The sequence below is a fragment of the Harpegnathos saltator genome, unplaced genomic scaffold (genome assembly GCF_003227715.2).
Source record: "Harpegnathos saltator strain DR-91 unplaced genomic scaffold, Hsal_v8.6 scaffold8, whole genome shotgun sequence".
Lineage (NCBI taxonomy): Eukaryota > Metazoa > Arthropoda > Insecta > Hymenoptera > Formicidae > Harpegnathos > Harpegnathos saltator.
Genome location: NW_020230648.1, coordinates 1412650 through 1440546, shown reverse-complemented (window position 1 = coordinate 1440546; position 27897 = coordinate 1412650). Strand labels below are relative to the sequence as shown.

Genomic DNA, 27897 nt, shown 5'->3' with positions numbered 1-27897 from the left:
AGCGGAATGTACTTAAACGAGAGGAAGGTGCACGCGTCGATTGGTCGGGCGCAACCGGGTCGATGGCGAGAGGGGCGCCGGGTCGTTCTCGAGGCTCGCTAGTGCCGCTCTGACCACCGTGGCGGCAGGAGCTCCGGTCATCGTCATCGTCATCGTCGTCGTCGTCGTCGTCGTCGTCGTCGTCGTCGTCGGTTCGCTCTCACCCCGTCGTGAGACGGGGGATCGGCATATCCTTAGTGGTCGGCCAGCTCGGCGGACCGATCAGCGATCGTTGGACATGGACTTGGACACTGGCCGAGCGACGAGCACGTAACAGCACACCTGGTGCTTTCATCGTCGCGTAGAGGGGCGCAACGTAGAGGAGAGTCCTGCGGAGGTCGTTACACCGATCGACCGGGTCGGAAGGGCGACCTCGAAGGGTAGAACCTCGTGGAAGGTGGTGCGTGCGATCGGATCATCCGACGGATCGGCAGCGAATCGCGCAGTCGGGCCGCGGATGCGGCCGCGTTAACAAACCGAGGGATCAGCATCGTCGTCCTCCGTTTTGCTCTCGTGCGGCCGACTACAAGCCCCGGTAAGTGTGATTCCTATTTGTTTGCTCTGTGCTCGCGCTCGTTCTCACCTTCGCGCTGTTTACCGATGAGCGGCCGGGCGGGCTGATGCGGACGGATGCGCTTCATCCTCGCTCACCTGTGGCTTTCAAATGTCCCGCGAGAGAGAGAGAGAGAGAGAGAGAGAGAGAGAGAGAGAGAAAGAGAGAGAGAGAGAGAGGGAGAGAGGGAGAGAGCCTGAAACTTTCGACAGCACCCGGTCGTGCACGTTTCGCGCTCGTTTCGTTCGCGAGCGAATTTCACGAGTGCCGCGCGCACGGCACGGTTCAATGCGATTGATTGCCATATGGAAATCGCCGGGTGTCTCGGCGGAATTATGTATGAGAGAGTGGCCGACGGCACGGCTCGCGGCTCCTTCGACGCGAACTCTGGCCGCGAATTAACGAAGCGTTTGTACATTTGCACAGCTTGCTTAAGGACTAACTAGGCGCGATATCAGCTCGCAGTTTGATAATCTTGATGTATATATATATATATATTGTATTACTCGAGGGATTAACGTTTCGAGTGATAACAAAGAGAGAGAGAGAGAGAGAGAGAGAGAGAGACGAAACGTCCGATGTCGAGAAGGTAACACCGCGAGGTTCGTTCGAGCCACAGAATCGCTTTCAGAGAGACCGGGCGCGACAGCGCACACGGACGGTGAAAATTCACCGCGGGGAAAAACATGTGATACTTGTTAAATGACCCGTGATAACGCGCTCGGTAATTCGCTCGACAACAAATTATATATTCCGTAACTGAGTGACGTTAAAACGCGCGCGCGATACGCAATTTTCGTCGGCGCGCCGAACGTGCAAATACGCGGGCGGGATGAGCGGCGATTTATTGCGATTCTGCGTGTACACGCGCCGGCTGTAGTAGCGTTAGTTTGCAGAGGGACGGAGAGACAGACAGACAGACAGACAGATGGGCAGATAGACGGAGAGAAAGAGAGAGAGAGAGAGAGAGAGAGAGAGAGAGAGAGAGAGAGAGAGAGATAAATGTTACCGCAATAGGGTGTTGCGCAGGCAGGTAATCTTCGGGCATTAATCCGCGCGCCGCATTATATTCAGCGCCGCGCGCTTCATCGAGATTCTTCGGCCGTCCGAGATTATTCTCACGCGTGAACTAAAACGGACACCGTAGGTGTACCGTGGTGGTAACACAGCGATAAAGTGAAATCATACCGTCCGTTTGCGCGATGAATCCCTCTTGGGAGCGGAGTGCGGCTCTTCTCCGAGAAGGAGAAGCGGGGATTTTAAGTGTACGCCGCGCCGGAGCCGAGAGCGGACGAGATGAGACGAGATGAGGAGCGAGAGGAGGAATATCTCGCATCGCGAGACAGCATCCCGAGTATTTAATCAAGTCCCGTGGCTGCGTGCCCTTGCGCTTTGATGACCCCCGCGGCAGCCGGAAAAGGAAGACACATTCTTCGACTCGAATTCAATGAGCTCGCATTGTGTTCTCTGAGATGGAAGAAGCCGAAGGGGAGAAAGGCACACTGTGCGGGTCCGTCGAAGGCGAGTTATTCGCGAGCTTCATTCGCGATAAGAGGATAGAAACGAGCCGTTATCGGCGCGCAATAGGTGAAGAGCGAGAGACTCACTCTCCCACTTGATCTCGCAGGGACTCGGGTGAGATTAATCCCCGCGAAAGATTCAACCGTGGAGATTTATCGGTCGCGGCGAAGCGCGCGCGCGCGCGCGCGCGAGAGAGAGAGAGAGAGAGAGAGAGAGAGAGAGAGAGAGAGAGAGAGAGAGAGGGGTTATCTCGCTCACCGTTGCCGCGACGCGCATCCATCGTTTTCATTCTCTTCTCCTCTCGACGAGTGTTCGCGAACGCGGGTGCAGGCGCCTCTCACTTACGTAATATCGCGGATGCGAGGGTGCGTTTTTTCGCGTAATTACACAGCGTCGAGTGTCCGTCAAGCGCAGGGAGCCGGCGAGCATTGTGGAAAGAATGAGAGTTTAACGAGGCAAAAGGAACGACGCGCGGGTTGTGGCAGGCAGGTAGGCAGACAGACAGGCAGGAAGGAAGGAAGGAAGGAAGGAAGGAAGGAAGCAAGGGAAGCAGGCTGAATGAATTGTCTTTAATAGCTATTCCGTCATTGCTCCGTGGGAGCGTTCGTCGTGGACCGTTTCACGCCGCGCATCGTCGGACAAACGAGAGGAATTTCAATTCGAATTTCTCTCGTTCCCCCTCGCGCAGAATGTAATTATTTCGCTAACGTCGCTCGCCGAGCGGCGACGAGCGGATGAACGAATAAACGAACGATTCTCCGCGCGGTCAACGCGCGATCCGACTGCCAAGTGACGTCAATTATTGCCTAAGATACGCGCTCGGGTAGATCGGTAGTCTTCGGTAATTTCTAAATCGGGTTCGATGACAAAGGGAAAGAGAGAGAGAGAGAGGAGGAAAGTGCCGTTGTCGGAGTCTCTCGGAGTGCAATTCCACGCGAAACAGCAGAATGACAGCCGAGACCGAGTGACTTTCCGCTCACACGGAGCGAATCCTTCGCTGCTGTGAACTGTCGAGTGAATATTTCCGCCCGAAATTCAAGGGTGAACACGAATGTACTCCGTCCACCGTCACAGAAACAAATCTAGTCCGATCGATCGAAACGTTCACTCACGTGAATGAAGAGAATCCATTCGAACATTTCGGTAAAACATTCACTCCTGCGATCTCGAGTGACAGCGTTTTCACTGTTGTCGCTCTTTCGCTCGTTTTGCGGCGAGAACCCACTCGAAAGAAGTTTAATTGATTTTTATCGAAGGGCCCTCTCATCCCTGCCATGTAATTCCCCAACTTGAGGGAGATTTCGCTTCAAGAAATTTAGAGAGCGTGTATTCTGGACTCACAGCAAATCCCCTAAGTACCCTCCTGACTCTCCAGCTGTAATAACCCGAACTGGTTGCGCCGAACGCAAGAATGCAAGAGAAACCAAACTTGAAAATCAAACGGCCACGGTCAGCACACTCCGCCGCGCTGATTCCACAGATTTCCACAGATTATTTTAATATACCCGGCTAAAATTTGCATTTGCATCGAAGGTAAACAAACATAATTCACGATGCACACATCCGTCAGCTCGTTTGTTGGCCCTCCGCTCGCTGGCTACGTGCCCATATTTATTACATACGATTGATTACGTTCTAGTAAATTGATGAGACGCGCGGCAAAATTGTCGTCGCTCGCTGGCGCGACCTTCGTGTGAAACTAATTGACTTGCAAATTTTGTTATTTATATTTCAGTGTTAGAAGCCTGCTTCGCGCCTGCTTCGTTTCTCTCTCGTTTCTCACTTCGTCTCTGCGCCAAAAGGAAATGTTTTCGCTCGTTAATGAGCAAAATGGAATGAAGTGAAAAATGACGCGGTACGCGTATCGAGGACGACATCCCGATGTCGATGTAACCGCAGGATTCTGTGACCCGCCGTAACGAGGACGAACGAGCGCTCGTTGGCGAGTTTCCTCCGCAACGGCGGATTATTCCGCACTCTATCATTAAGCCACACACGTCGGCGGGCGTTTTCATAGGGCGCGCACCGCGAAACATTAGCGGGTGCCATTTATAGATCGTGGACGGCGGTCGCGTCGATCGCGCTCACGAGACGGAATAAAACGTGACGTCAAATACGTGTATACACACCGTTGTGTGACGTGGGGCGACGAAGGGCGACGAAGGGCACGTGTCGTACTGCTGCAACTGCATCCCGCGTCCTCATCGCCGGGACTTCGCCTTTTCGCTCGCGTTCTTCGCTCTATTTGTCTTTCGTTGCCGGACTGCGCTTTGCCGCCGAAACCGACGGTCCTCGTCCTCCTCCTCCTCCTCCTCCTCCTCCTCCTCCTCCTCCTCCTCCTCCTCCTCCTCCTCCTCCTCCTCCTTGTTCTTCTTCTTTTCTGCCATCCTCCAGAAGCGATCATCGTCTCACCTCTTATCTCGGAGGCGGCTCTCAAAAGCCGAGCCACGCTTGTACAATCCCATCGATCGATGGGGGTTACTAAAGGTGAGCTCGCGGACACGCTGGCTCATCGAGTGTCGCGCCTTGCTCCAGTCTTGCCGAATTTCGTTTAAGAATCGCCAATGCTGAAATTTCCGGCACAGTGAGCGCGGCGTGGACCCACCAAGAGAGGGACCGGCAACGGCAGAAACGCGCAATGCGATTTATCCGGACGCGACGGTAATGCTGAGCTCCCTCTTCTTCCTTTCGCCCGTTATTGAATCCTCTTTGCGACATCACGCAAATGTGTAATTGGTTCTCGCTCTATAAACTCTTACCCTCATGCGAATGGACTTAAATTTAACCCCACCGTAGTAGTACAGTAATTTGCAGAGACAGAGAGAGAGAGAGAGAGAGAGAGAGAGAGAGAGAGAGAGAGAGAGAGAAGCCCGACTGCCTCGACTGCCCCGACTTACTCGACTGCCTCAAAGCGAATCTATTCAGAGAGAACGAGACAGCCACTCTCATTCGATTGATACCCTGCTGCGTGCTTTTTCTTCGCGTTTTTCATCAGCTTCTCTCGCCTTCACCTCGCGGCAGTTCTCTCGTTGAAAGTGTCCCCGCGATTCGCCATTTTGTTCTAAATAATGAGTTGGTTTCAACGGCGGACTCACATTCTATTGAGTATTAAACTTAATTTTTAAGAATTTTTTGGCTGAAAATGAACGTTTATTTCGAAACAAAGTAATAAGTACACGTTATTCAAAGTATTGTCCATCGTACAAGCTACAACTTTTTCTAGTAAAATCTTTCTAGTAAAAGGCGGATTCCTCGGCGAAAGAACGACTCGTCTTTTGTGGTTATCCATGAATCGAACAATTTTTGGATATCTTCTAAAGAACTAAAGTGCTGGGTAGAAAGGTGATTCTGCATGGATCGAATCAAGTGGAAATCAGAAGGAGCAATGTCTGATGAATACGGCGGATGGGGTAGAACATCCCATCCGAGCAGCTCTAGCGTTTTCTTCATCGGTTTAGCGACATGTGGCCGAACGTTGTCATGCTGGAAAATCACTTTGTCGTGTCTTTCGGCGTATTCTGGTCGTTTTTCTTTCAATTCTCGGTTCAGCTGTACTAGTTGTTGTCGATAACGGTAATGGTTTTGCCAGGTTTCAGCAGCTCTCATAATAGACCACACCCTTCTGCTCCCACCAAATATAGAGCATTACCTTCGAACGATGGATAAGTGGAAAATCTCCACCTTTGAATCGTCTAAAGTACTCACAAGTTGAGATCGATGAGGCATAATATCCCCATAAGCTTCGGACAGCAAACGAAGACTTTCAGCTGCCGATTTTTTCAAATGGAGACAAAAAAGTAACGCTTCCCGCAAATTGCGTTTCGTTGGCACAAAACTCGACATATTGAATGCGCTAAAAAAAATATGTTATTTACACTTCGACCAAATGAAATATACCGATTCTTAAAGTCTAATGACGGGGCTTTCATATGAAGTTGGCTTCAGTATAGGCCGATGCCATTAGTAGAGTTCCTCAAGTAAGAGTTGGAACATGACCGCCATCAGTAAGGAAGAGCAGCGCGCGTGATTTAAACGAATCTTTTTACTTCCACAGTTTATTGAATTAACTACATTGTTAATTAGCAAAGTAAGAAATTGTTGTGCAATATGTAAGTTATATTATCTATTTGCATAATACATGTTTGTATAAAATAATATATACTTTGTATAAAATTTCTCCTTTATTTATTTGAAGATATAACATTTAATAGTAAATTATCTTACGTATACATATGTACGACACAAAGTTTAAACTTACTTAACTATTTGTTTAGCTTACGTAAAATATAATAATAAATTATAATATAATAATATAACAAAGTTATACATTGGGGTCTAATTTGGGCGATTGCTGTTTTGAACCCACATTGCACATCTTCTTTCATCCTTTATGGAGAAATAACACATTTTATATCCAGTTTTCTACGAACTTGAGCACATCCTTGCGCTGCACAACTAGGCACTTTATCTCTAAAACAATTTTCAAAAGTTCCTTTTACAAATTACTTTTATGATATATTTTAACCCTGCAAATACGATGACATCAAATGACGTTTTAATAACATATTAATGATGTCTCTAACGTCAATGATACGTCAGTAATACGTCTTATTTCATGTCATCATATATGCTAGGAGGTCAGATTCACATATGAATGTAATTTTACCTTTTCACTTTTACTTCCTCCAACGAAGAATGTAACTACTGCAGCGTCTGTCAAAACATCTTCTCTCTCATTCTCACTTACGTCTTCCCCCATTATTGTTGACTGACGTCTCCTTCGCTAATCAGAAATCAGTAAGGTCGTGTCCCAACTTTTACTTGAGTGCTCATTGCGCCGTCTCTTGTAAATCCTTGAAAATTAAGTTCAATACCCAATACATTGGACATCGGTGCCTCCTCAGCGTGAATGTCGACGATTTCGAATTCGCAATTTTCCACGCCGGCGACTGCTTCGTAAAACTGTTCGCGGTATTGCGCTCGGCGTTTACGCGCGGTGTTCATTATTCGATGTAAGAAAGTGATGTCGTCACTACCATCGTCGTCGTCGTCGTCGTCGCCGACGCGAACAATAGCGTTCGAGAACTGCTTTGTTGCGATCCCGGTCGCGGAATAGCGTTCCATTCGGCGGCTTCAGCGAGTGACAACTTGGAGCGTCGTAGAAGCGTGAAGATACGGGAGCTCAAAGTCGCTCCGAGCGACACGGAGTCGCGCTCTTTCCCGGGCGAACTCGGAGCTGACGCGCCGAGGAGAGACCGAAATCAGCGCGAGACGAAACGAAACGAAACGAAACGAAACGAATTAAACGAGGCATTCCGATCGGCCGCGCGCGATCCTTCCAACTCAAACTGCAACTGTAACTCGGGCTGCGTCATGCAGCTCCCTCGAATGAGACACCCGGACCCGGACGTCTTATCGGCGCGAGAATGCCGGCGTTCTCCCGGCGGAGCGTTTGGTATTTGTGCAGCCTGTAATTGCATCGCCAAGTATCGTCGAAGTATCGACGCTCGGCGGAAACTATTTTCGGCGCTGCATGCTGCCGTAATGTCACCGATAAGTACCTCGCATTACAACCCGCATTATTTCACCGCCATATTATTGGGTGAGTGCAAAAGTTCGTGCGGAGTTTCAATAGATGGAGTTATAAGCGTCGTAAAGTGTTGTCATTAATACTTCCATCTACATATTATATAACGTTGGAAAGGTGACGTCTTCAGCTGTTATTAAAAAAAAAATCATTTGTTTTCATACAAACTGCTTCGAGAAATATCACTTTAAAAATGAGTATCGATAAGGTGCATTTACGGCATGTTATGCTTTACGAGTTTCGGAAGGGAATAAACGTTGCCGCAGCCGTAAAAAACATTCAGGATGTTTATCAGGATGAAGCACCAGCTAAACGAACTGTGGAAAAATGGTTTGCTAAATTTCGGCGCGGAGAATTTAACCTTGAAGACGAGCCACGCTCTGGTCGACCTTCTGACATTGATGACGATGTTTTGCGTACTTTAGTGCTCAATAATCCGCGAATTTCAACAGAAGAAGTTGCTACAGCACTAAACGTTGACCGATCAACCGCTTTTCGGCGTTTAAAAAAGATGGGATTCGATTTGAAGCTCGATATATGGGTGCCCCATTTGCTGACCGAGAAGAACAAAATCAAGCGAATTTCCGCAGCCGTTTCTTTACTCGGGCGGCTCAATAACGAGTCGTTTTTGGATCGACTAGTGACGGGCGATGAGAAATGGGTCCTCTACAACAATGTTCAGCGCAAACGGACATGGAAACAATCAGGTGAGCATGGTGACGCAATGCCAAAGGCCAGTTTGCACCCGATGAAGGTGATGCTCTCTGTTTGGTGGGATTGCAAGGGCATAATCTATTTCGAGCTTCTCCCCGCTGGCGAAACGATTGATTCGGACAAGTACTGTCGCCAATTAACCAATCTGAATCGAGAAATAAAAGAGAAACGTCCGATTTTGTCAAATCGCAAGGGAGTCGTCTTTCATCACGACAACGCCAGACCACACGTTTCGAAAAAGACGCTGCGCAAACTGAAGAGCCTGAAATGGGATGTCTTAACGCATCCACCGTATTCTCCTGATATCGCACCATCTGACTATCACTTGTTCCGGTCATTGCAAAATTATTTAAATGGAAAAAACTTTGACTCTTTGGAGGCCTTAAAAAACGGCGTCTCTTCGTTCTTCGAATCTAAACCGCGCAGTTTTTATGATCGAGGCATCCGTATGCTGCCAGAACATTGGGAAAAGATTATAGAAAACGATGGAGAATATATCATTGATTGAATAAAGATTTTTGTTTGCCTAATCGCTGTGTGACTTTTACTCACAAACTCCGCACGAACTTTTGCACTCACCCAATACTTTTTCCTCGCTTCTCTTGTGAAAGCAAACAAAGAGCGCCGACACGCGCGAAATGCGCTGAGAAAAAGGTGTTTGACACTCGCGACTGCCGCTGCGACGCGCGGCGATAATTATAGCCGGGCGAATTATTCTTTTCTGCTAATAATAGCAGCAGCGACATAATCGCGATATAAAGGCGCGTATTGCCACCGTTATTCTTTTCGGTCGGGTCAACGATAACAAGTTTGACCGACGCCTTGGCGACTATACCATAATTTCAGCAAGACGAGATTTAATTACTTTTTCCCCGGTGCGCCGATAGAGGCACGAATCCCCGGTAGTTTGCGGTAAGGTCGCGCGCGTCGGTCCTCGGAAATTGCGTGCAGAGTCGTATCCGGCATGAGTGAGTATCGAGGCCCGATAATTTTTTCACGGCGGAACTCCTTGCACGGAAAGCCAAAGCCAAACTGCATTCAATTACCTCGCCGCGGCTCCCCGTTGGCTGAAACTTTTATCGCGACCGCGCCGCTCGTCCTGCACTTCCCAGCAACCTGGACTTCTGGTCAGGGACATTTGACTGTGACACGACAACGACGCCGGTGGCGGTGCCGTTGCGACGTTGCTTGATAAATTTGCCGGCCTGATAAATTGTGGCGAACAAAGAAGGAAAGGAAGGGCCTCGCCATCAGAGCGTTGGCTTCGGCTTAATCCTTAATCTCATCTTAAATCCGCCCGATCCCTCTAATATCCTTTGATGAGAGCGCATCTTGCTGTGCGCGATCGGAATATTATTCTCCTCCGAGAGTCCTCTCTCGGGATAAGGAATTTTAATACGCGCGTGATCGGGGATGATAAACGCGCCGGCCGCGGCCGGGCGGCGCGCTCGATCGTCGCCTCACCCGAACGAACTTGCCGATTCCACGGCACAGCGAGAGGGGGGAAGAGAGTGCGGCACTCGCGAGACGCGTCTAAAGAACATCTCGACGGCGAAGATGTCGTCGTTTGAGATGTGTCGGAGGAGACGGCGAAACTCCCGAATTAAAGTTCCAGACACGTCTCACGAAAGTTCGAACGCCGAGTCCGAGAGAGGGGGAGAGAAAGGATAGGGGGGAGGGGGGAGCGGACGAGAAGGAGATCGGTCCATAAGCAATTATTCGGTGCACACGTTGCTGAACTCGCGCGATTGAAATCTCGTCTCCTGCGGGAACGCCAGGGGGGGGGAGGGGCGCGATGCACGTATATATGCTCGCACGGGTGCGCGAATTGATATATACAGTGCGCTCGAAGATATTGCGTTAGCAATTGGACCCGTCAGTGTGGAACTATCGACCGGACCCACATGTTGCTCTCGCGGATCGGATTTCCGGGAACGGATCGCGCATGTAACCGGGCGAAGGTCGCTCGTTATTACACTACTGTGATCAAAAAATAAGGTGAATTTGTTTATAAAATGAGAAATCTTTATTTATTCTTCCGAATCAATTTCATCGTCTTCAAAGTACTCCCCGCCCGACACGATGCACTTGTGCCAACGTTTTTTCCAATTCTCGAAACTGACTGTTTCGAGAGAAGTCTTTCTCCGGGGTGGCCTTCAATACTTTCTTCGATTCGGCTTTGATCTCCTCAATCGAGTCGAACGGGTGTCCCAGGAGCGGTCTTTCGAGTTTGTTGAACAGCCAGAAGTCGCACGGTGCTAAATCAGGCGAACACGGTGGTTGTGGAACGATATGAGTCGAATTTTTGGCGAAATGTTCTCGAAGAACCAATGCAGTGTGGGACGGTGCATTGTCGTGGTGCAAAAACCAAGAATTGTCTGCCCATAATTCTGGCCTCTTGAGGCGTGAATTGCTTCACGCAAACGACGCATAACACTCAAATAATATTCCTTGTCAACAGTTTGATTTCCTTGACGTGGCTTTCATCGGTAGACCAAAGGCCTTCTGCAACATCCTCAACGTTTCCGCGACAGAATATTCATTCCGCAAACAAAATTTCATGCAAATTCTTTGCTCAACAAAATCAGACATAGTAAAAATCGAAGAACTCACTTTTGTATGTTTACAAAAACACGTATAGCTCCGCAGCAATTGAATATATTGACATGAGACTCTGCATAGATGTCAAAGACAGTGCTACCAACCCACCAAAAAATAATTTCATGATTTTATAGTACCCGCGAAGTTTGAATGAAAAATTCACCTTATTTTTTGATCACAGTAGTACATTAACAATATCGTCGCGAAATGTTGCGTTCCGACCGACCGACTCCTAATCGCCCTCGTGAATAAATCAGCCCAATCGTGAATAAATCAGCTCAAGTTGACATCGATGACAAGGTGGAGCGATTAACTCAGGCAGTGTAGTGGCATATCGGATTGTGTAATGAGTTATTTGGCGGAGGCCGCTCAATGGAACTTCCGATAGAAGAGCCGGCATTTCTTATTAAACAACTCAATACGCTCCGCGAGATCCTCATTAAAGCTGCAGAGCTTCTCGAAGAGCGTCTCTTTCGTGAAGTAATAACGGCTCACCTGGAAGTCTGTCTTATGCCGTGGGCATCGGGTCAGTTGGAAAGTTCGTTCCGATGGCCGAGTGAAATTTGACTTTAACTTTAATCAGCGACCAGCGTTTCATTTATTTCCCTTGAACAGAGACCGCCTCACTGATGCGTGCAATTTTATTTTCACGTCTTCGCAGCGGTTAATCTTCCTCGGTGACGCGTATCTTTCGTAAAGATAGTTTTGACTGCTAATCCGAGACTCGTAGAAAATAAATTCTCTTCTTCACGAAAATAAATGTTTGCGGAATAATTACTCCGTTTGCTCCTTAATAGGTAGGTCACCTACGGCCCGTTTAATTTATTTAAACTTTACAAGCCTCGAGGCGTCTTTTTACGCACAGTACTGCACCGCCCTATGATCCCTCGTCGCTGTTCTGTGCGTGCACCTTCCTCGCGGAAGATGGCTTACCGCCGAAGAAGACGTCGATAATCGAAGCAGACTCTCCGACCGCTCCAATGTTTATCGCCGAATACTCCGCGACGGGTAGATAAGATAAGCCGGGGAACGTACGAGTGTTTGCATGAACATATATTGTATTCTATGGTACAAGTACAGGTAAGTGTATAATAGAAAAAAGTAGATACAAAGTAAAGTGCGTATAAATATGGCTACTATCGTTATCGCGATGACTGATTAGTATCACTCGGAGTGCTTCACACATTTAAGCGTTTACGTGCCACTTCATATGAGCCGACGTGCATACATTAAGACACTTTCCGCTCTTACAGCCGCGATCTTCTCTCATCTTCATTTCATTTCTCTGCTTCTTCTGATCTTCTCTCTTCCCTCTCCGTACGTAACCGATACTGCAGCTTGTCGAGATTATCATCCGTTCCATCGGGATAAATGATCGAGTAATCATCCCCGTTAATAATCAGAGCAGATGGTATCAATTGCCATCATATCGCATTTACGTATGTAAAAAGCCCGTCTCGTCGCGCTGCCGGCGCGGCTATTATTTAAATGACACGCTGCTGCGGCAAAAACGATCAAACAATTTCCATCGACGAAATGACAATATCGGCTCTTGCGAAAATTCACAGAGCCCGCGGGCGTATATACACGCACCCGAGATAGATAGATAGATAGATAGGTAGATAAATAGGTAGAGAGAGAGAGAGAGAGAGAGAGAGAGAGAGAGAGAGAGGGAGATCAAGAGAGACAGACACCCGCGCTTCAAGGGCAGGCCGACAATCGATCGCGATGACTGATCCTAAGGACGAGCGACGTAGTCGTTGCCGCGGGAGCGAGAACGGTGAGAGAGTGCGTGGATCCGGGGTGTGCAATAAGGGTGACCGATGAGACGTACCGGAAAGTAGTCACGTTTAACCCCTGCAGACGCAGACACCGCCACTGCAAGAACCGCCCCGACGACGTTGCACTAAGCACTTTGCCGCGCAGGCACTGTTGTTGAAGCTGAACCACTTGCTCGTCCAAGAGAGGAGGTCGCAGGTGACCCGACGCTGTCGGATGGGCACTTCCTCTGCCATGTCCCGTGGCGTGTTGTCGGACGCCGCTTCCTCAATGGGGGCTGAAGCAAAACGCGATCTCTTTTTCATTCATCAGTCCGAAGCGAGGCGTTTGCGCGTAACGAAGTTTACTTATCAGGTGATCAGAAAGTATGCGAACTTTATTTTTTAAAAATCGCGGGTAAACTGTGACTCAAATCCGTTTGCTTTCTCAAATTGGTACACATGTCCTTCACATTTGGTGAAAAAATCATGGCGTTCCTTCAAGCCGCAGTTGAAAGTGGCAGTTGTTTGTGTCAGTGAAGATTGTTGTGCACGGCGATTTTTGTGATGTCGGAAAATATGGAGCAAAGAATTTGTTTGAAATTTTGTGTTGCCAGCGCAATTTCGTTCACAAACGCGTTGAAAATGTTGCATGAGAAAGCTTATGGCGCGATGATTGTTTATCGAAAACAAGTACGTTTGAGTGGTTTAAGAAGTTTCAAGAAGGACGAGAATCCGTTGAAGACGACCCACGCAGCACGCTCTGGAAGACCATCAACGTCACGCATGAAGCTCACATTGAGAAAGTGAAAGAATCGGTGCTCCAAAATTGTCGATTGACTGTGCGAGAGATAGCAGATGAAGTTGGAGTATCATTTGGATCGTGCCAGCACACAATCCATAAGAAACGACTGGAATTGTGGGAAAACAACTCGTGGATTTTGCATCGCGACAACTTTTGCACCTGATCGCATACCACTCGACATTTGTGCGTGAATTTCTGACAAAAAACCTCAACGAATGTCGCTGCGCAAGCACCGTATTCACCAGACATGGCCCCCTGCGACTTTTTCCTGTTCCCCCTACTGAAAAAACCACTTCGCGGACAGCGGGTTTCGAATCGATTGAGGACATGAGAGAAAAATCGCTGCGTGAATTGAAGGCCATACCGCGTCCGCCGCGATGTATGAGCGATGTTTCCAGGATTGGATCAAACGCTGGCATATGTGCGTTGCAAGCAATGGGGACTACTTTGAAGGAAACTATAAGAATGTTCATGAATGATTGAACTGTAATTTTGATTTTTAAAAATAAACTTCGGATACTTTTTCATCACAGTAGTTCGGTTCGATTTTCGAACCGAGTTTGGAACCCTTAACACGGCTCGTTGGACCTGTGCTTCTTGCACGGACAACAAGACGAGGCGCAAGAAGGTCTCTCTTGTCTAGGCTTCCGAACACGATACGAATGACGTTGTCTTGTTGCCTCCTCTCTGAGTCTCCTCAGGTGAAATATCTCGCTGGAATTAGAGGGTCGGATAGACGGAATAATCGGGGCAAGGACGCGTTGCGTTAAAATCGATTCCCCTTCGAAATTCTTCAAGTGGAGTGATTCTCACCGGGAACGAATGAAAATTCGCTCGAAGCTCGATGCTGAAGATCACTCGACGCTGTCACTTGAAATCGGCAGAGTGCGTGTGTTCCACTCAAATCGACGAGGTTTTTAAAGTCATGAACAAATGAATGTTTCAATCGCGCAATCAGAGCGGATTCATTCCGATGATCGGGGAGCACATGTCAGTCAGATTCCGGCCTCCAGTTCCAAGGGGAGATATTCACCCGACGATTCAGCGCGGAGAATTTATTCTGCGCGAGTTGGAAAGCCACTCGGACTCGGACCCGAGCGCGACTACGTAGGTTGTTTGTTGCTTTGGCTTTCACGTGGGATCTCAGCCGAGAACATTTACGAGACAAGTACGATCCTTCGCCAACGTTTCGCCAATATTCGTGGAATTCGTAGAAGATGTCTCATCGGTTTACCGTCGGAAGAAGGCACGGAAAATTTAGCCGGGAAATTTTTCGCGGGGGCGAGTCTCGCGACGTGCGCGACCGCGAGATTCTTACGTCACGCGGATATTCCGCTGGACAGCGAAGCGTTCGTACGTTGTGAGAAAGAAAGAATCACCGATCTCGCTACACATTTCAGTTATTTCTGCCGTCAGTCGTATCTCTTCCGATCGCTCCAATTCCAGCGAGAGAAATATAGCAGCGGCACAATAAACTTATCATCGGTAACACTATTTTCTCACGCAGCACCGACTTTCGTAGCGCGCGCTACGAAAGAAATGATCGGCGAGTGCAATTATTAGGTGTACAACTTAATTCTCGGCCTTTTTGCTCAACTTCAATGCTCAGTTTCAAAAGAAAGGATAATAAAGGACCTAATCCTGAAAGTAATCTCCCTCACTTTCTACACATTTCTGCCACCTTCCAGGCAACTTTCGAATTCCGCTTTGGAAAAACGACGGTGGTTTGGACTCAATGAAGTCATCGATGCTTTTTCTGACTTCTTCAGAAGTTCGGAAGTGCGAATCAGCTAGGTGATGATGTAGCGATCGGAACAGGTGATGATCTCTGATGAGGCGAGGTCTGAAGAATTCGTCGCGTGAGGAAGGATTTTCCAGTCTGAGTCGGAGATGATTTCCAGGGTCGCTTTTGCCGTGTGTGGCCGTGCGTTATCATGCAGCAGTGATACCTGCCTCGTTCCGCTACCAGTAAATGGTCTTTTTTGCTCGAGTGCGTCATTCACTTTGATTAGTTGTTGCTTGTAGCGTTCAGCATTGACCGTTTGACCGGGTTCAAGCAATTCGTAGTACGCAACAACCTTCCTTGGCTGATCCAGTCGTTGTTCGTCTTCAAGACCGGAATTTCCTTCTCGAAACCTCTGAAACCACTTCTTGCAAGTGCTGTGGAAAACAGCATTTTCGCCCAAAGCCGAACAACAAATCACTTCCTGCGCTTCAGCTGCATTTTTTTTAAGTTGGAAAGCGAAAAGGAGGCAGTGCCTCAAATGCTGCTTTTCGAACGACATTGCATTCACTACTGTCTTTGAGGTTACAAAAGGTGTCCCAAAATTCACGCAAGATTTGAATTTTGCGCCATTTGTGCGGCAAAGTATTGCCAACGAATAAAAAAGACAGCGTGACAGCTGACAGGGTTCAGGGTTTTTAAACTGACCACGCACAGCGAAGAGAGTTCGTTGAATGGATTATGGAACAACAACAAGTGCTGATTTTACGAACAAAATCATCTTCAGCGATGAGGCTCATTTTCATCTCGATGGCTTGGTTAATCGACAAAATTGTCGCATTTGGGGTTCAGAAGATCCACGAGTGATTGTTGAGAAACAAATGCATCCACAACGTGGTCACTGTTTGGTGCGGATTTTGGGCTGGAGGCATCATCGGACCATTCTTCGGAAGAAAATGCGGCTGGTCAGGCAATAACAGTTAATGGTGCTGGCTATCGCGACATGATAATCCAATTTTCTGTGCCTAAATTGCAAGATATGGATGTGGACGACATGTGGTTTCAACAAGACGATGCCACATGCCATACAGCCCGAGAAACAATTCAATTACTGCATGAGTCATTTCCTGGTCGCGTAATTTCCCGTTTTGGTGATCAGATCTGACCGCCCAGATCATGCGATTTAACGCCGTTGTACTTTTTTCTTTGGGGTTTCTTCTTTTGAAGTCTAAGATTTATACCAACAAACCCACGACACCCACGCCTTGAAGAAGGAAATTGAGCGCTGTATCAACGAAATTTAGCCACATTTATGCAAAACGGTCATGGAAAATTTCAACAAAAGAGCGCATATGTGCCAGCAAAGCCGTGGAGGCCATTTACCCGATATGCTATTCCATACATAACCCTATACTTTATGAATCAATAAAAAATTTACAATTTTTAATTATAAACCTGTGTTTTCTATCAAAATTACTTCTTGCGTGAATTTTGGGACACCCTTTATCAACAGGGCTGCCATCTGTTATACTGCATATTGCAAAGCTGTGACTTAGTACTCTCAGACCACCATAGGGCGGGAATAAATGTCAATTTGAATAGAAGCTGTCATTCATTGAATTTTGGGGCCGAGAATTAAGCTGTACGCCTAATATTTCACTCGCGGGGCAATTATAGTCGGCAAATACCGATACAATTTTTTCCTTCTCACCGCGGAGGATTCACGCGCGTCGACGGGGGGAAGCTGCGATCGACTCGACGCGTAACTCGCTGTAATAATAACGAAATAGTTCTCGACGGAGCAGAAGGACGCGTCGGACTACGACGTGAGGGGATATCGACAGCGTATTATCGGAGCATGCCAGAAGCGTGGAGTAGAATCGGAGTGACGGGGCTATTCTGTAGCGTGTACTCTGGATATTTATTACTCCATCGAGGACTTCCCCGGCGCTGTATCCCGAAGTGACGTGTCGAGATGAAGAGTATCGGGACGTATCGCACGTAGTCGCCTAACCACGGGGAATTTTCGCGAGGAACCTGACGGCGACATTCTCGCCGTCCGATCTGATAGCCGGGACTTCCCCCGGTCCGTTCTCGAGACGCCGAGGCTCTCTCGCGTGTCAACTAAGTCGTTACTCGAAACTTGCCTCGAGATTCAGACAGTCGGATTGGAATCTCAAGATGTGACTCTGGCAGTTGAATCGCGATTACAAGCACAACGTCGCGTGTATCGTATGATCCAATCGAAACATTCACCCAGATCCGACTCTACATTCCGACCAGAGTGTCTCATCGGAGAGCAGTTTCAAGCGACGACTATTTGCGCGACGGGTCGATCAGGCGAGCTTCGTGCCACCTCAAGCGGAGCTCAAGACTCTCAGTTCTCAGGTGCAAAATCGGACTCTGAATGCCGGCCCGGGCGAAAGCTCGATGACCGATCGTCGCGGACGTGTAAGAAGCGGACGCATCGCGCGGTGAATTCCGAATCGACAAAATATGCTTACTCAGCTCATAAATCGGTCCATCGTAGACGGCAGGCAACGCGCTCGCCGAGGCGTACGCCAACACGCAGAAGAGGGCGAAGATAGCGAGCAGCTTCATGACTCGTCACAGAGACACGGTTCCACGACTGGACTACTTCTTGGCGAATTGAATCCGAATCAGACAATGATGCTTCCAAGTGTCTCGACGCTCGTCTTATATAGGGAGCATCCTGCTCTGCCTTCGCGGCGTTCCACTTCCGTCTCGGCTATCCTGCGGACGGTGCCTCGCCACCGGAATTCCTCCCGTGGCTTCGCCTCGCTATTTTCAGCCGGCCGGCCGATAGCCCGACGAGCTCTCTGACCTACGTGCTCGAATATTAATTTCCGGTTTTATCGCCGTTACCGGGACGACGGGGCGACGGGGCGGGCAGAGGCGATAAACCGTTTCGATCGATCGCTTTCCCATTCGTCGATCGAAAGCGCGGGCGTGGTTGCGAATTACCGAACAACGGAATCATCGGGTCCTGTCGGTGCGATTAAATTCCTTATCTTCGAGGATTCCCCGTGTGTCGTCGTGAATATTTTATACCGAGTGCCCGGTTCGCACGCAGTGATTCGGCGAACAATCGATGGTGGAATAACGTGTGTTTCAGAAGCGAGAGAGAGAGTGAGAGAGAGAGAGAGAGAGAGAGAGAAACGTCATTTATTGAGCGCTCCGGGACGAGGTCTCCTCAAGCGCATAATACTAGACTTACAAAAATAAAAGAAACAAAACAAACAAAGTGTGTATGTACTACTGTGATAAAAAAATAAGGTGAATTTGTTTATAAAATGAGAAATCTTTATTTATTCTTCCAGATCAATTTCATCGCCTTCAAAGTACTCCCCGTCCGACACAATGCACTTGTGCCAACGTTTTTTCCAATCTTCGAAACAGTCAGAGAAGTCTTTTTCCGGGATGGCCTTCAATAGTTTCTTCGATTCGGCTTTGATCTCCTCAATCGAGTCGAAACGGTGTCCCCGGAGCGGTCTTTTGAGTTTGTTGAACAGCCAGAAGTCGCACGGTGCTAAATCAGGCGAACACGGTGGTTGTGGAACGATATGAGTCGAATTTTTGGTGAAATGTTCTCGAAGAACCGAATGCAGTGTGGGACGGTTTTTGGAACCAATCGAGATTTGACGCGTTTGAGGCACAAAACATCTTTTAAAATGGTTTGGGTTAATCCAAATGAAATGGCCGTAGCATCAGCAAGATCTCTAATTGTCAATCGACGATTTTCGAACAGAAAATCTTTGATTTCCTTGACGTGGCTTTCATCGGTAGATGTTGATGGTCGTCCGGGGTGTTGTTCGTCTTGAACTCGTTCTCGGCCTTCTTTGAAGTCTTTGTACCACTTGTAAACATTTTTTTGCGACACAGCCTTATCACCAAAGGCCTTCTGCAACATCCTCAACGTTTCCGCGACAGAATATTCATTCCGCAAACAAAATTTCATGCAAATTCTTTGCTCAACAAAATCAGACATAGTAAAAATCGAAGAACTCACTTTTGTATGTTTACAAAAACACGTATAGCTCCGCAGCAATTGAATATATTGACATGAGACTCTGCATAGATGTCAAAGACAGTGCTACCAACCCACCAAAAAATAATTTCATGATTTTATAGTACCCGCGAAGTTTGAATGAAAAATTCACCTTATTTTTTGATCACAGTAGTATAATATGCAAAGCTAAGTGTAGTTCGGTAATAGGCGGTCAGAGGGATGTCGGAACAGGTTTGCGTAACAAGGTAGGTTCATATTTGACTCCTCAAAGAGGAAATCATATAAGGCGTTTTTGAACGTCAGCGTGGAATCTGTGGATTTCTGACGGCCATCGGTAAAGCATTCCAGAGCGATGCGGTAACAGCTCTGAAAGATCGCTTAAAAATTTTTGTCCTGCCCTGTGAAGTTTGCAATAAGTCTGCCGCTGCTCTTGTTCGTCTGCCCGAAACATTTGCTCGAGGGATAATATCCTGAAACAATAGCTGAGGCTATTATGTTTTTTATGTATTAATGTATGGATGAAGCATTCCACGAAGTATAAGCGGCGCAGATCAACTTTAAGCCAGCGGAGCTTAATATAGTAAAGAGTTATATGTGTGTCTCTCCGAATAGTGTGAATGTGAACCTGATACGTTACCTGAAGCGTTTAATGCTTTATGGAGTTGGTCCGATTGCTCAGCTGATATATCAGTAAGTGCAACGCACAACAATAATCGATGTGTGGAAGGACGAGGGATGTCACCAGCCGTTGCTTGAGCACATCAGGCAACAAGTCCTTACACAGTTTTAGTTGGTACAAAGTTGTGCGTATCTTTTTAGTGACGTTGTTGACATGGTGACGTCATGATAGGGTGCTGGACAAGGTCACACCGAGATATTTAACATGACCTATAATTTCAGCAGGCGTTCCGTCGACTAGGATATCTGGTAAGGTCATAAGAGAAATGCTAGAAATAAATAGAGAGAGAGAGAGAGAGAGAGAGAGAGAGAGAGAGAGGGAGAGAGAGGGAGAGAGAGAGAGAGAGAGAGAGAGAGAGAGAGAGAGACAGAGTTAGAAAGTTGGGGGGAAAAGAGAAAAAGCAAAAAAAAAGTACGCGAGCGATCGCGACTTTTATTATCGTGCACTTTAATAACTTTAATCGGGCTAACTTTTGTTCGGGCTAACGTTTGCGTATCGACGCAATTACTGATATCACTTCTTATATCCTTGACAGTAGGGTAAAACTTTGTAAATTTGTGACTGTGTCGAGAGAGTGTTTCTTGCTCCGCGGAGAATGTGTTTCGTCTTATATAATATAAATATACTGGCGGAGGTTTGACCCTCCCATTATTTGACCCTCCGGTGTACCTTTACGGTCCACTGGGAGCCGACTTTAATTTTTCAGTTTCCTCTTCAAGCAGTTCCAGCTGCTTTATAAGATCGCAAAGACTGATATTTCATGACTTGGAAGTCTTCCAAAAGGAGAGAGGGAACAAAGGGCGCATTTACTTATCTTCTTCTTTGGATCGAACAACTTTTGGATTCAATGAATGACATTTGCCAGGAGTTGATTTGTCAAGATGAAAGCCGCAAGACGAGTTCTCGTCAATACGTAAAGTTGTCGGGTTACCCGACAACTCGATATCGAGTCGAGGCGCGTGATTCGAGCCGTCGCACGGATTCAATCGGGCCACGCGCCGCGATCCATGAGGATAAACGTTACATTGCAATTAAATAAAAGTCGACGATTGAGATCTAAAGCAATTTTATTCTTGCCTTTGGCGATATTTTATCGATATTCTCGGTCCGACGGAAGCGAGGTCGGAAATGACATTTGGTAATCGTAAATACGATCGACAGAGCACTAGAGCATCGCGATGAGGAGACAGTCGTTTTGCTCGAGTCTGAGCAGCGGGAGTGGTGCCGGCGAGCCGCTGATCGTCGTCGAAGAGAGCACGTCGGGCGAGGAAGAAGCGGAGCGTCATCGCACGGAATCGCCACCGCGATGCGTAGACCCGGATTCGCCATCTTTGAATCCTTATCTACTCTCGCCGTGGAGGGACGCCAGGAAGCATTCCTTACCAACTCCGCAGTGCACATCCGGGATAACCGCATCCCAGGTACGTGCACGTGCTCGTGGAGGAAGTCGCTCGTGGTCAGCGTGGAGTCACCGACGACGACGAGACGGCATCACGATGTTGCTGGAAAAGAGAGATAGAGAAAAATAAACAGACCGCACGTGGCGAGTCTGAATTAAGAATCGTTATTCGTAGCTGCTGAGAAGCAGTCATCAAAATAGTCATTGAGAAAAGCGGGAGGAATTACGCTTGAAGACTGTGCGAGATTTCAGCCTGAAAGACCCCGAGAGGATCTTTGATAATTTCAATGATAATAATAACAATATTTCAGTAACAATATGAAGGATAATACGTTAATAGAAATACCGTTATGTACTTTAAAACGTCGCGTAAAGAGACGTATCCCGCGGCGAAGTTTCAAGTTTAAGTAATTACAGCAAGAATGTAAATCGAGTTCTCGAAGATGACGATTGGAACGTCGACGTGAGAATTTCTCACCAAGTTTGATCTCGAATTTCCCTCGCAGACCACAGATGACTGCAACTCACGATGGCACAATTTAAAAGTCGAGTCGACTTTTTTAAATTGTTGTTCGTTGACTTTTTTAGTTAGTCACTTATAGCCGATGGTTCCCTTTAAGTGATTCACTCGACGACGTGATGCGTCCACAGGTGCGACGATTGAGCGAACGCGGTGGAGAAGGTTCCGGCCCGTCGGCGAGGGAGGCCGCTTTCCTGGCGACGCTTTCGCAGGCGCCGGCTCCTCAGGCTGGCGGCCGACGACACTCCGTCGTCACCATCTCCAGGGTGCCAACTACCCTCTTCGGACGCAACCGTCGAGAATCCATCGCCGCGTTTCCCATGGGAGGCGCCACCAGGATATTGCAGAGCCGACGAGACTCGTCGACCGGGCTGAGCGGTCCGCCCAGTAATAGCGGAAGCACTCATAATCTGCAGCTCGATATTATGGACGACATCGCTGAGATCAAGGCTAGAAAGGTAGGTTTTCGTCGAGCTGTACAAAGGCTAAAAGCGACCGCTTCGACGGTTAGATTCGACGGTGCGATTGGCGGGCGAAATTAAAAAAGTCTGACTTTCTGTTCGAAATTCCTTTGATTAGTCTGCTCTGCTCTGAATCGCCGAATGAGTACTTTCGTTCGAAATTCAGCAGCGAATCCGACGCGTGTTTCATCGCAACGGAAAAAAATTCACGCTTTAACCCTTTAACACTCGACTTTTTTATAAGTGTTTTAAGAATAAAATTTGAGTTTTCTTGAACTGAGATACTATAAGTACTCGAGCAGAACATTGTCCCATGGCCGTATTAAAACCCCATCCAGCTTCCAAATTTCAAATTGGGCCCGGATAACTTTATCGGATCCGGCACGGATAATAAGGAGTGAGACGCACTGCTGCATAATGCCCTGATAAAATTGCCTGAAATCGAGAAACCTGATCAAATGTCCATCAAGACCAAATCAGGCATCCAAATAATGACGTCATCGCTGCAGTCAGGGTATAATCCGTATCACAAGTAGTGATAACCAAAAAAGATATCAGAATTTTATATCTACGAAAAACTACCTTTCCAAGCAGAAACTACTCCCGGTAGCGAAAAATACGCCTGATCGGTTAAATTTTTCTTTCTAGTTTTAATAATTTTATATCATACCTAATGGTTGGAGAAATTCCTCGAAACATAAAATTCATATTCAGAACTTGCTCTTTATTTACCCGGAATGGAATATAACAAATGAGTACATGAAGTTTCCGCTTTTCGTTTGTTGGTTTCGTTAGTTTGGTTTTTTTGTTTATTGGTAAATACGACTTGGATCCTAAAAGCATATATAAAATGAGCAACCTATACAGAGAAAAATGAAGGGTAATATACACGACATAACTCTGATAGCTTGACATTTTTGAGCTAAAACTTTACTATATTTGTGAGTGAAGTTTATCATTCAGAGCGTCAAGCTTACTATTTCAGAAGAACATCTTATAGATCACCATTTAGATTTAGTCAATCGTCCCTTCATTTTTCGCCGCATAAAAAACTGTAGGTCGTCAGGTTTCATGAAAATAGGTTGGTCTCTTGATTTTTGTGTCCACCATATTGGATTCGCCATTTTGAATTTTTCTGTATTCTTTTAATTTGACATTTTGCATCTGAGAAAGCTTCCAAATGTATAAAATTATAACAGACACCAATCTATTCATTTATAGCGCACTTCTAGATGTCAGTAACAATGCTAACTATGCCTACTTGGAATTTTGGCAAAACATGTTATCATTAAAACTCAGCTAAAAACAGACTAAACCGAATCTACACACAATCTATATACCATTTTTTAGAAGAAGAATTCACGCAGAAGAAGAAGAATTTGGCGCAAACAGTGGCGCAAAGAAAACGAAAATATCTCCTTTTTTGACCAAGTTGTGGATCTCTTTGATGCGTTTCTGCTAACTATAGTTACCAGTAGGTGGTTAAAAGGTTAATCCATTTAATATTCTCCACATCGTACGTGAGAAACGTTCGTTCGTACAAAGAGTCGTCTCGAAGAAAAGTTCCAGTTGGACACTCGCTCTCATGCTTCCAAGTGGCGGGGTACATCTCCATTATAAACTTGGAGTCAGTTGCACTTGTCCCGAGTGGGATTTCACTCCGAGAAATCTCAACGTGTCGCGAGTGGCCGTTTCATTAACTGCTCAGCACCCCGAGATGAGCTCATTAGGACTATCCTGAATATAAACTCGGGCCATGAATGCTGTTGTTAGAATCCATTTTTAAACACCTCGTCCTCCGACGCACTCGGCCTAATGCTTTCGCGCGGCGCGTCCGTTTCCAGGTGCGTTTAAAGATGTACAAGACCCCGTCCCGAGAGCGCGTGTGCGAGATCCAGCTTCTCGAGGGTAACGGCAACTCCACGCAAAAGTACACGCAGCAGCAGAAGCGCCGCTTCTCCGAGTTCTCGGCGTCGATCGCGTCCACGTCGACCTTGCGTAGACGCGCGTCCGAGATGACGAGGCCGCTGAGCGAGGTCGAGGCGCCGAGCACCTCGGCGGCGGGTATCATATGTTCCAACACCGACCTAATATCCATCCTGAGCTCCTTGACGTCGTCCGCGACGGAGATCAACACGTGCGGCACCTCGAGCTCGAAGGACGAGCAGAAGTCGAGTTGGCCCAGCAAGACGGCGGAGCAGAAGCGCAGTCGGCTCAAGAGCAGTCGGTCCAACAGCTTCGACGTGTCCATCTTGCGCAGCGCCAAGAGCAAAGGGTTCAATAACGGCGGCAAGAACGCCGGCCCCGCCTCGCTCATGGCGCCGAGCACTTGGTTCGCCAAGCGGCACCAGCCGATCTCGAAGAAGAACCGCTACCTGGACAACGAAAACTCGCGATCCTTCAAACTCGACAAGTCGAAGGTGGTCAAAGTTGTCAAAGACACGCTGGGCAAGGCCTCGCCCACCAAGGACTCGGACACCAGGCACAAGGTCGTCTGGGACGACAGCAGTGGTACCAAGGTGGACGCTCAGGTAAACGAGACTCGCAATGCAGATTTACATTGAGAGAAAAAGTGATTGATTTCAGCAATATAGTTATTTTAACTATAGCACACTTTTAGCACCAATCAGATGTGTTTCGTCGTTTTAACGAGGAAGCAATCAGAGCAACATGCAACACATCGGTTATTGTCATTAACGCGGCCACGGGGAAATTGGCTTTCCCGGCCACAATTGCTTCACCGTGTAATTATAGTCGCGAATATCAGATATTTCTCTCGGTGCAATTAATGCATGTTCGACGTTTTCTCCGACGATAATTTTGCCACAGATAAATAAAACACTGTTATTCGTATAACATATATGAGGACGTTTCTCGTTTCTCTCGTACGCAATTCGCGACTTTAATATATTGACTGTAGACTCTATTCCCGCGAGAAGAAGTCTCTGCGCAGGTTAACAGTTCCAATCGCAAGCGATGAGTTCTTCGCTCGCCGTATCTTTGACTCGATCTTGGATTCCAAGGAAAAAGGCTAAAGTCGTCGCGCGATGACGCGAGAATAAAACGTAATTTTCCACTCAACGTCGACAGGTGCTTGGCAGTGCCATCGAGAAGATTCTCACAGCCCACAAGGGAGCTGACGCGGAAGCGCCAGCAGCCAGCTCATCCGGAAAGCCATCCATGTCACCGAACAAGCCACGCTCCGGTAAGGTGGCTAGCTGGTTCTCGAGCGGTAACAAGGAGCAGGAGCAGCCGCCGGACTGCGAGCCTTCGATCTGCTCCTCTCTCAAGGATCTCTTCGTCAAGTAGTGCATCACCGTTCCGTTCCCGATGATCTCGCGACTCTGTTCGTTCCTTCCTGCGAGATACGCAACGTTCGACGATGTACAATCTATCGACGATCCTCCGCGACTCGATCCCTTTTCCTTTCTCCATGTCGCGTCATTATTTCGGTTGTATGTTGCTGTGTGAGGCATGTAAACTCGATATTCACGTCCTCTCGACTTTGAAGGCCTCAAAGTCGACATCTCGCGTCTCCGCGGGAACGTATACAGAGAGAAAAATATTAAACTGATACGAAAAATACGTCTTATAATGTTTTCTCTCCGAGAGGAAAAATCCTTCTTTGGAGTACACGTGCGTGAACTCTTTGGAAATTGTGTCTTTATATTTTAACCCTTTCACTGTTAATGGGAAGTATACTTCCCATCTTTTCTTGATTCAATGTTGCGTTGTAAATCACATAATTTTGAAGAATATGTTTTATACCCAGTTTCTCATCTGTCATTATTTATTTAACGAATCAAAGTTGAAAAAAATGCTTTTTTTGTTAGGGAAAAGTCGATTCCTCGAAGAGTATTGAATGCAGAGGTCTGAAATTTTCACCAAATATTTTTCTGATGTTGTACAAAAACATATATTTTTTTCAGTATTTTTTTGCAGGTTAGATTTCTTTTTATAAACAAATATTTCTACAAAAATGGCCGAAATTTGATTCTTTTGCACTTTTTAGCTCTATTTTCCTAGTTTTTTTCATTCTGTATCTCCATCTTATCCATACTATCAATATTATTTTGCTCAAAAGATTCGTAATCAGTGATTCGAAAAACTCATATATCATTAATAATAATCGAAATTTTTATCAATTTCGTACATTATGGTCGCCATATTGAATCCGCCATTTTTAATTTTGCAAATCTGACTTCAGATTCGCAATTAGCGACCCGAAAAACCCATATACACCATCAATAACAATTGGAATTTTCATTAATTTTGTACATCATGATTGCCATTTTGAATTTTGCAAATCTGACTTTAGATTCGTAATCAGCGACCCAATAAACGTAGGACTACTAAATATTTTAATAATTTTCTCAAGGAAAGTTCATTCAGCAGTGAAAGGGTTAAGACTGTTTCGTCGAAGAAATATTCTCCATCGAGCTCATATTTAATAAATAACAATAACACCGCAACCAACACTCAACAGAAGAAAAGTAAATCGAACAAAGCTTCTTCTTTCCAAAGCGGGACAATATTTTTCTCTGTGTTGTTCTGCACATGTTCAGGGTAACTTTCTCGCCAAACTCTCATTGATTCAATCAACGATTACAAACCAGTCAAGTACTACGTTCTCTCTCTCTCTCTCTCTCTCTCTCTCTCTCTCTCTCTCTCTCTCTCTCTCTCTCTCCCTCCCTCCCTCCCTCCCTCCCTCCCCCTCTCTCCCCCCTCTCTCTCTTTCCCCCCCCCTCTCTCCTCCCTCTCCTTCTCTCTCTCTCCCTCTCTCTCTCTCTCTCTCTCTCTCTCTCTCTCTCTACTAAAATAGATGTAGAAATTTTAAATTTCTCGATTGTGGTTAGACACACAAACAGTACGACTGGAAATGAGAGTTGATGATTCTGCCAGTTACTCTTCGATTCAATCGAAGTTTGGCAAACGTCACCCTTATCCTCTCTCTGTAACTTTTAACGACAGTATCGCTGTCGTTAAGTATCGCAAAGTGTGTAATAGCCGTTTGCGCAGCTTTTATGCTGTCGTATATTATATCCGCGGGGCAATGCTTAAGGACAATTTTAATGTTGTTGGAATGTTACAGATTACCGTATATAAGTATAAGAGCGTAATTATCGTGTTCCGTGAGCGTTTGCCAATCATTTCTCGTCAACTATCGGCTCGGCACTTGTTCGCACGGTTATCTTATCATGTGATTACATCTGTGCAACGACGCGCATCGAACCGACGGTTGGTAAATATATACGGGACACAAACACACCCACAGGACTCTCTCCTCGGGCGGGAAAAAGTTACGCGACAAGGAGAGGCAAGGTGAATCAATGTTGGATAACAGCGAATAACGTTGGCGCGCGGAAGGTCCTAGCGAAAACTGTTGCGGTGTAAAAGATATTCTGTGCTGTGTAAGTACATTTCTCGTGTTAACAATGATGACGTATCAATAGCCGTGAACTATCCGTTAATCTATCCTTTGCGGGCCAAAGGAGCACGTTAGAGATA

General features: G+C 46.9%; 2 protein-coding genes across 2 annotated transcripts; one reads left to right on the top strand and one right to left on the bottom strand.

Annotated features, from left to right (window-relative positions):
- The first annotated feature begins 83 nt into the window (after positions 1-83).
- LOC105181663 (uncharacterized) lies at positions 84-26089 on the top strand. Its single transcript, XM_011138574.3, has 5 exons — positions 84-574; positions 21171-21430; positions 22060-22386; positions 24234-24920; positions 25480-26089. The coding sequence occupies exons 2-5, from the start codon at positions 21188-21190 to the stop codon at positions 25696-25698; spliced, it is 1476 nt and encodes a 491-aa protein (XP_011136876.1). The 5' UTR covers positions 84-574; positions 21171-21187; the 3' UTR covers positions 25699-26089.
- Def2 (defensin 2) lies at positions 12048-17986 on the bottom strand. Its single transcript, XM_011138573.3, has 2 exons — positions 17805-17986; positions 12048-13071 (listed from the first exon to the last, which is right to left on the bottom strand). The coding sequence occupies exons 1-2, from the start codon at positions 17899-17901 to the stop codon at positions 12866-12868; spliced, it is 303 nt and encodes a 100-aa protein (XP_011136875.1). The 5' UTR covers positions 17902-17986; the 3' UTR covers positions 12048-12865.
- Positions 26090-27897: the final 1808 nt, after the last annotated feature.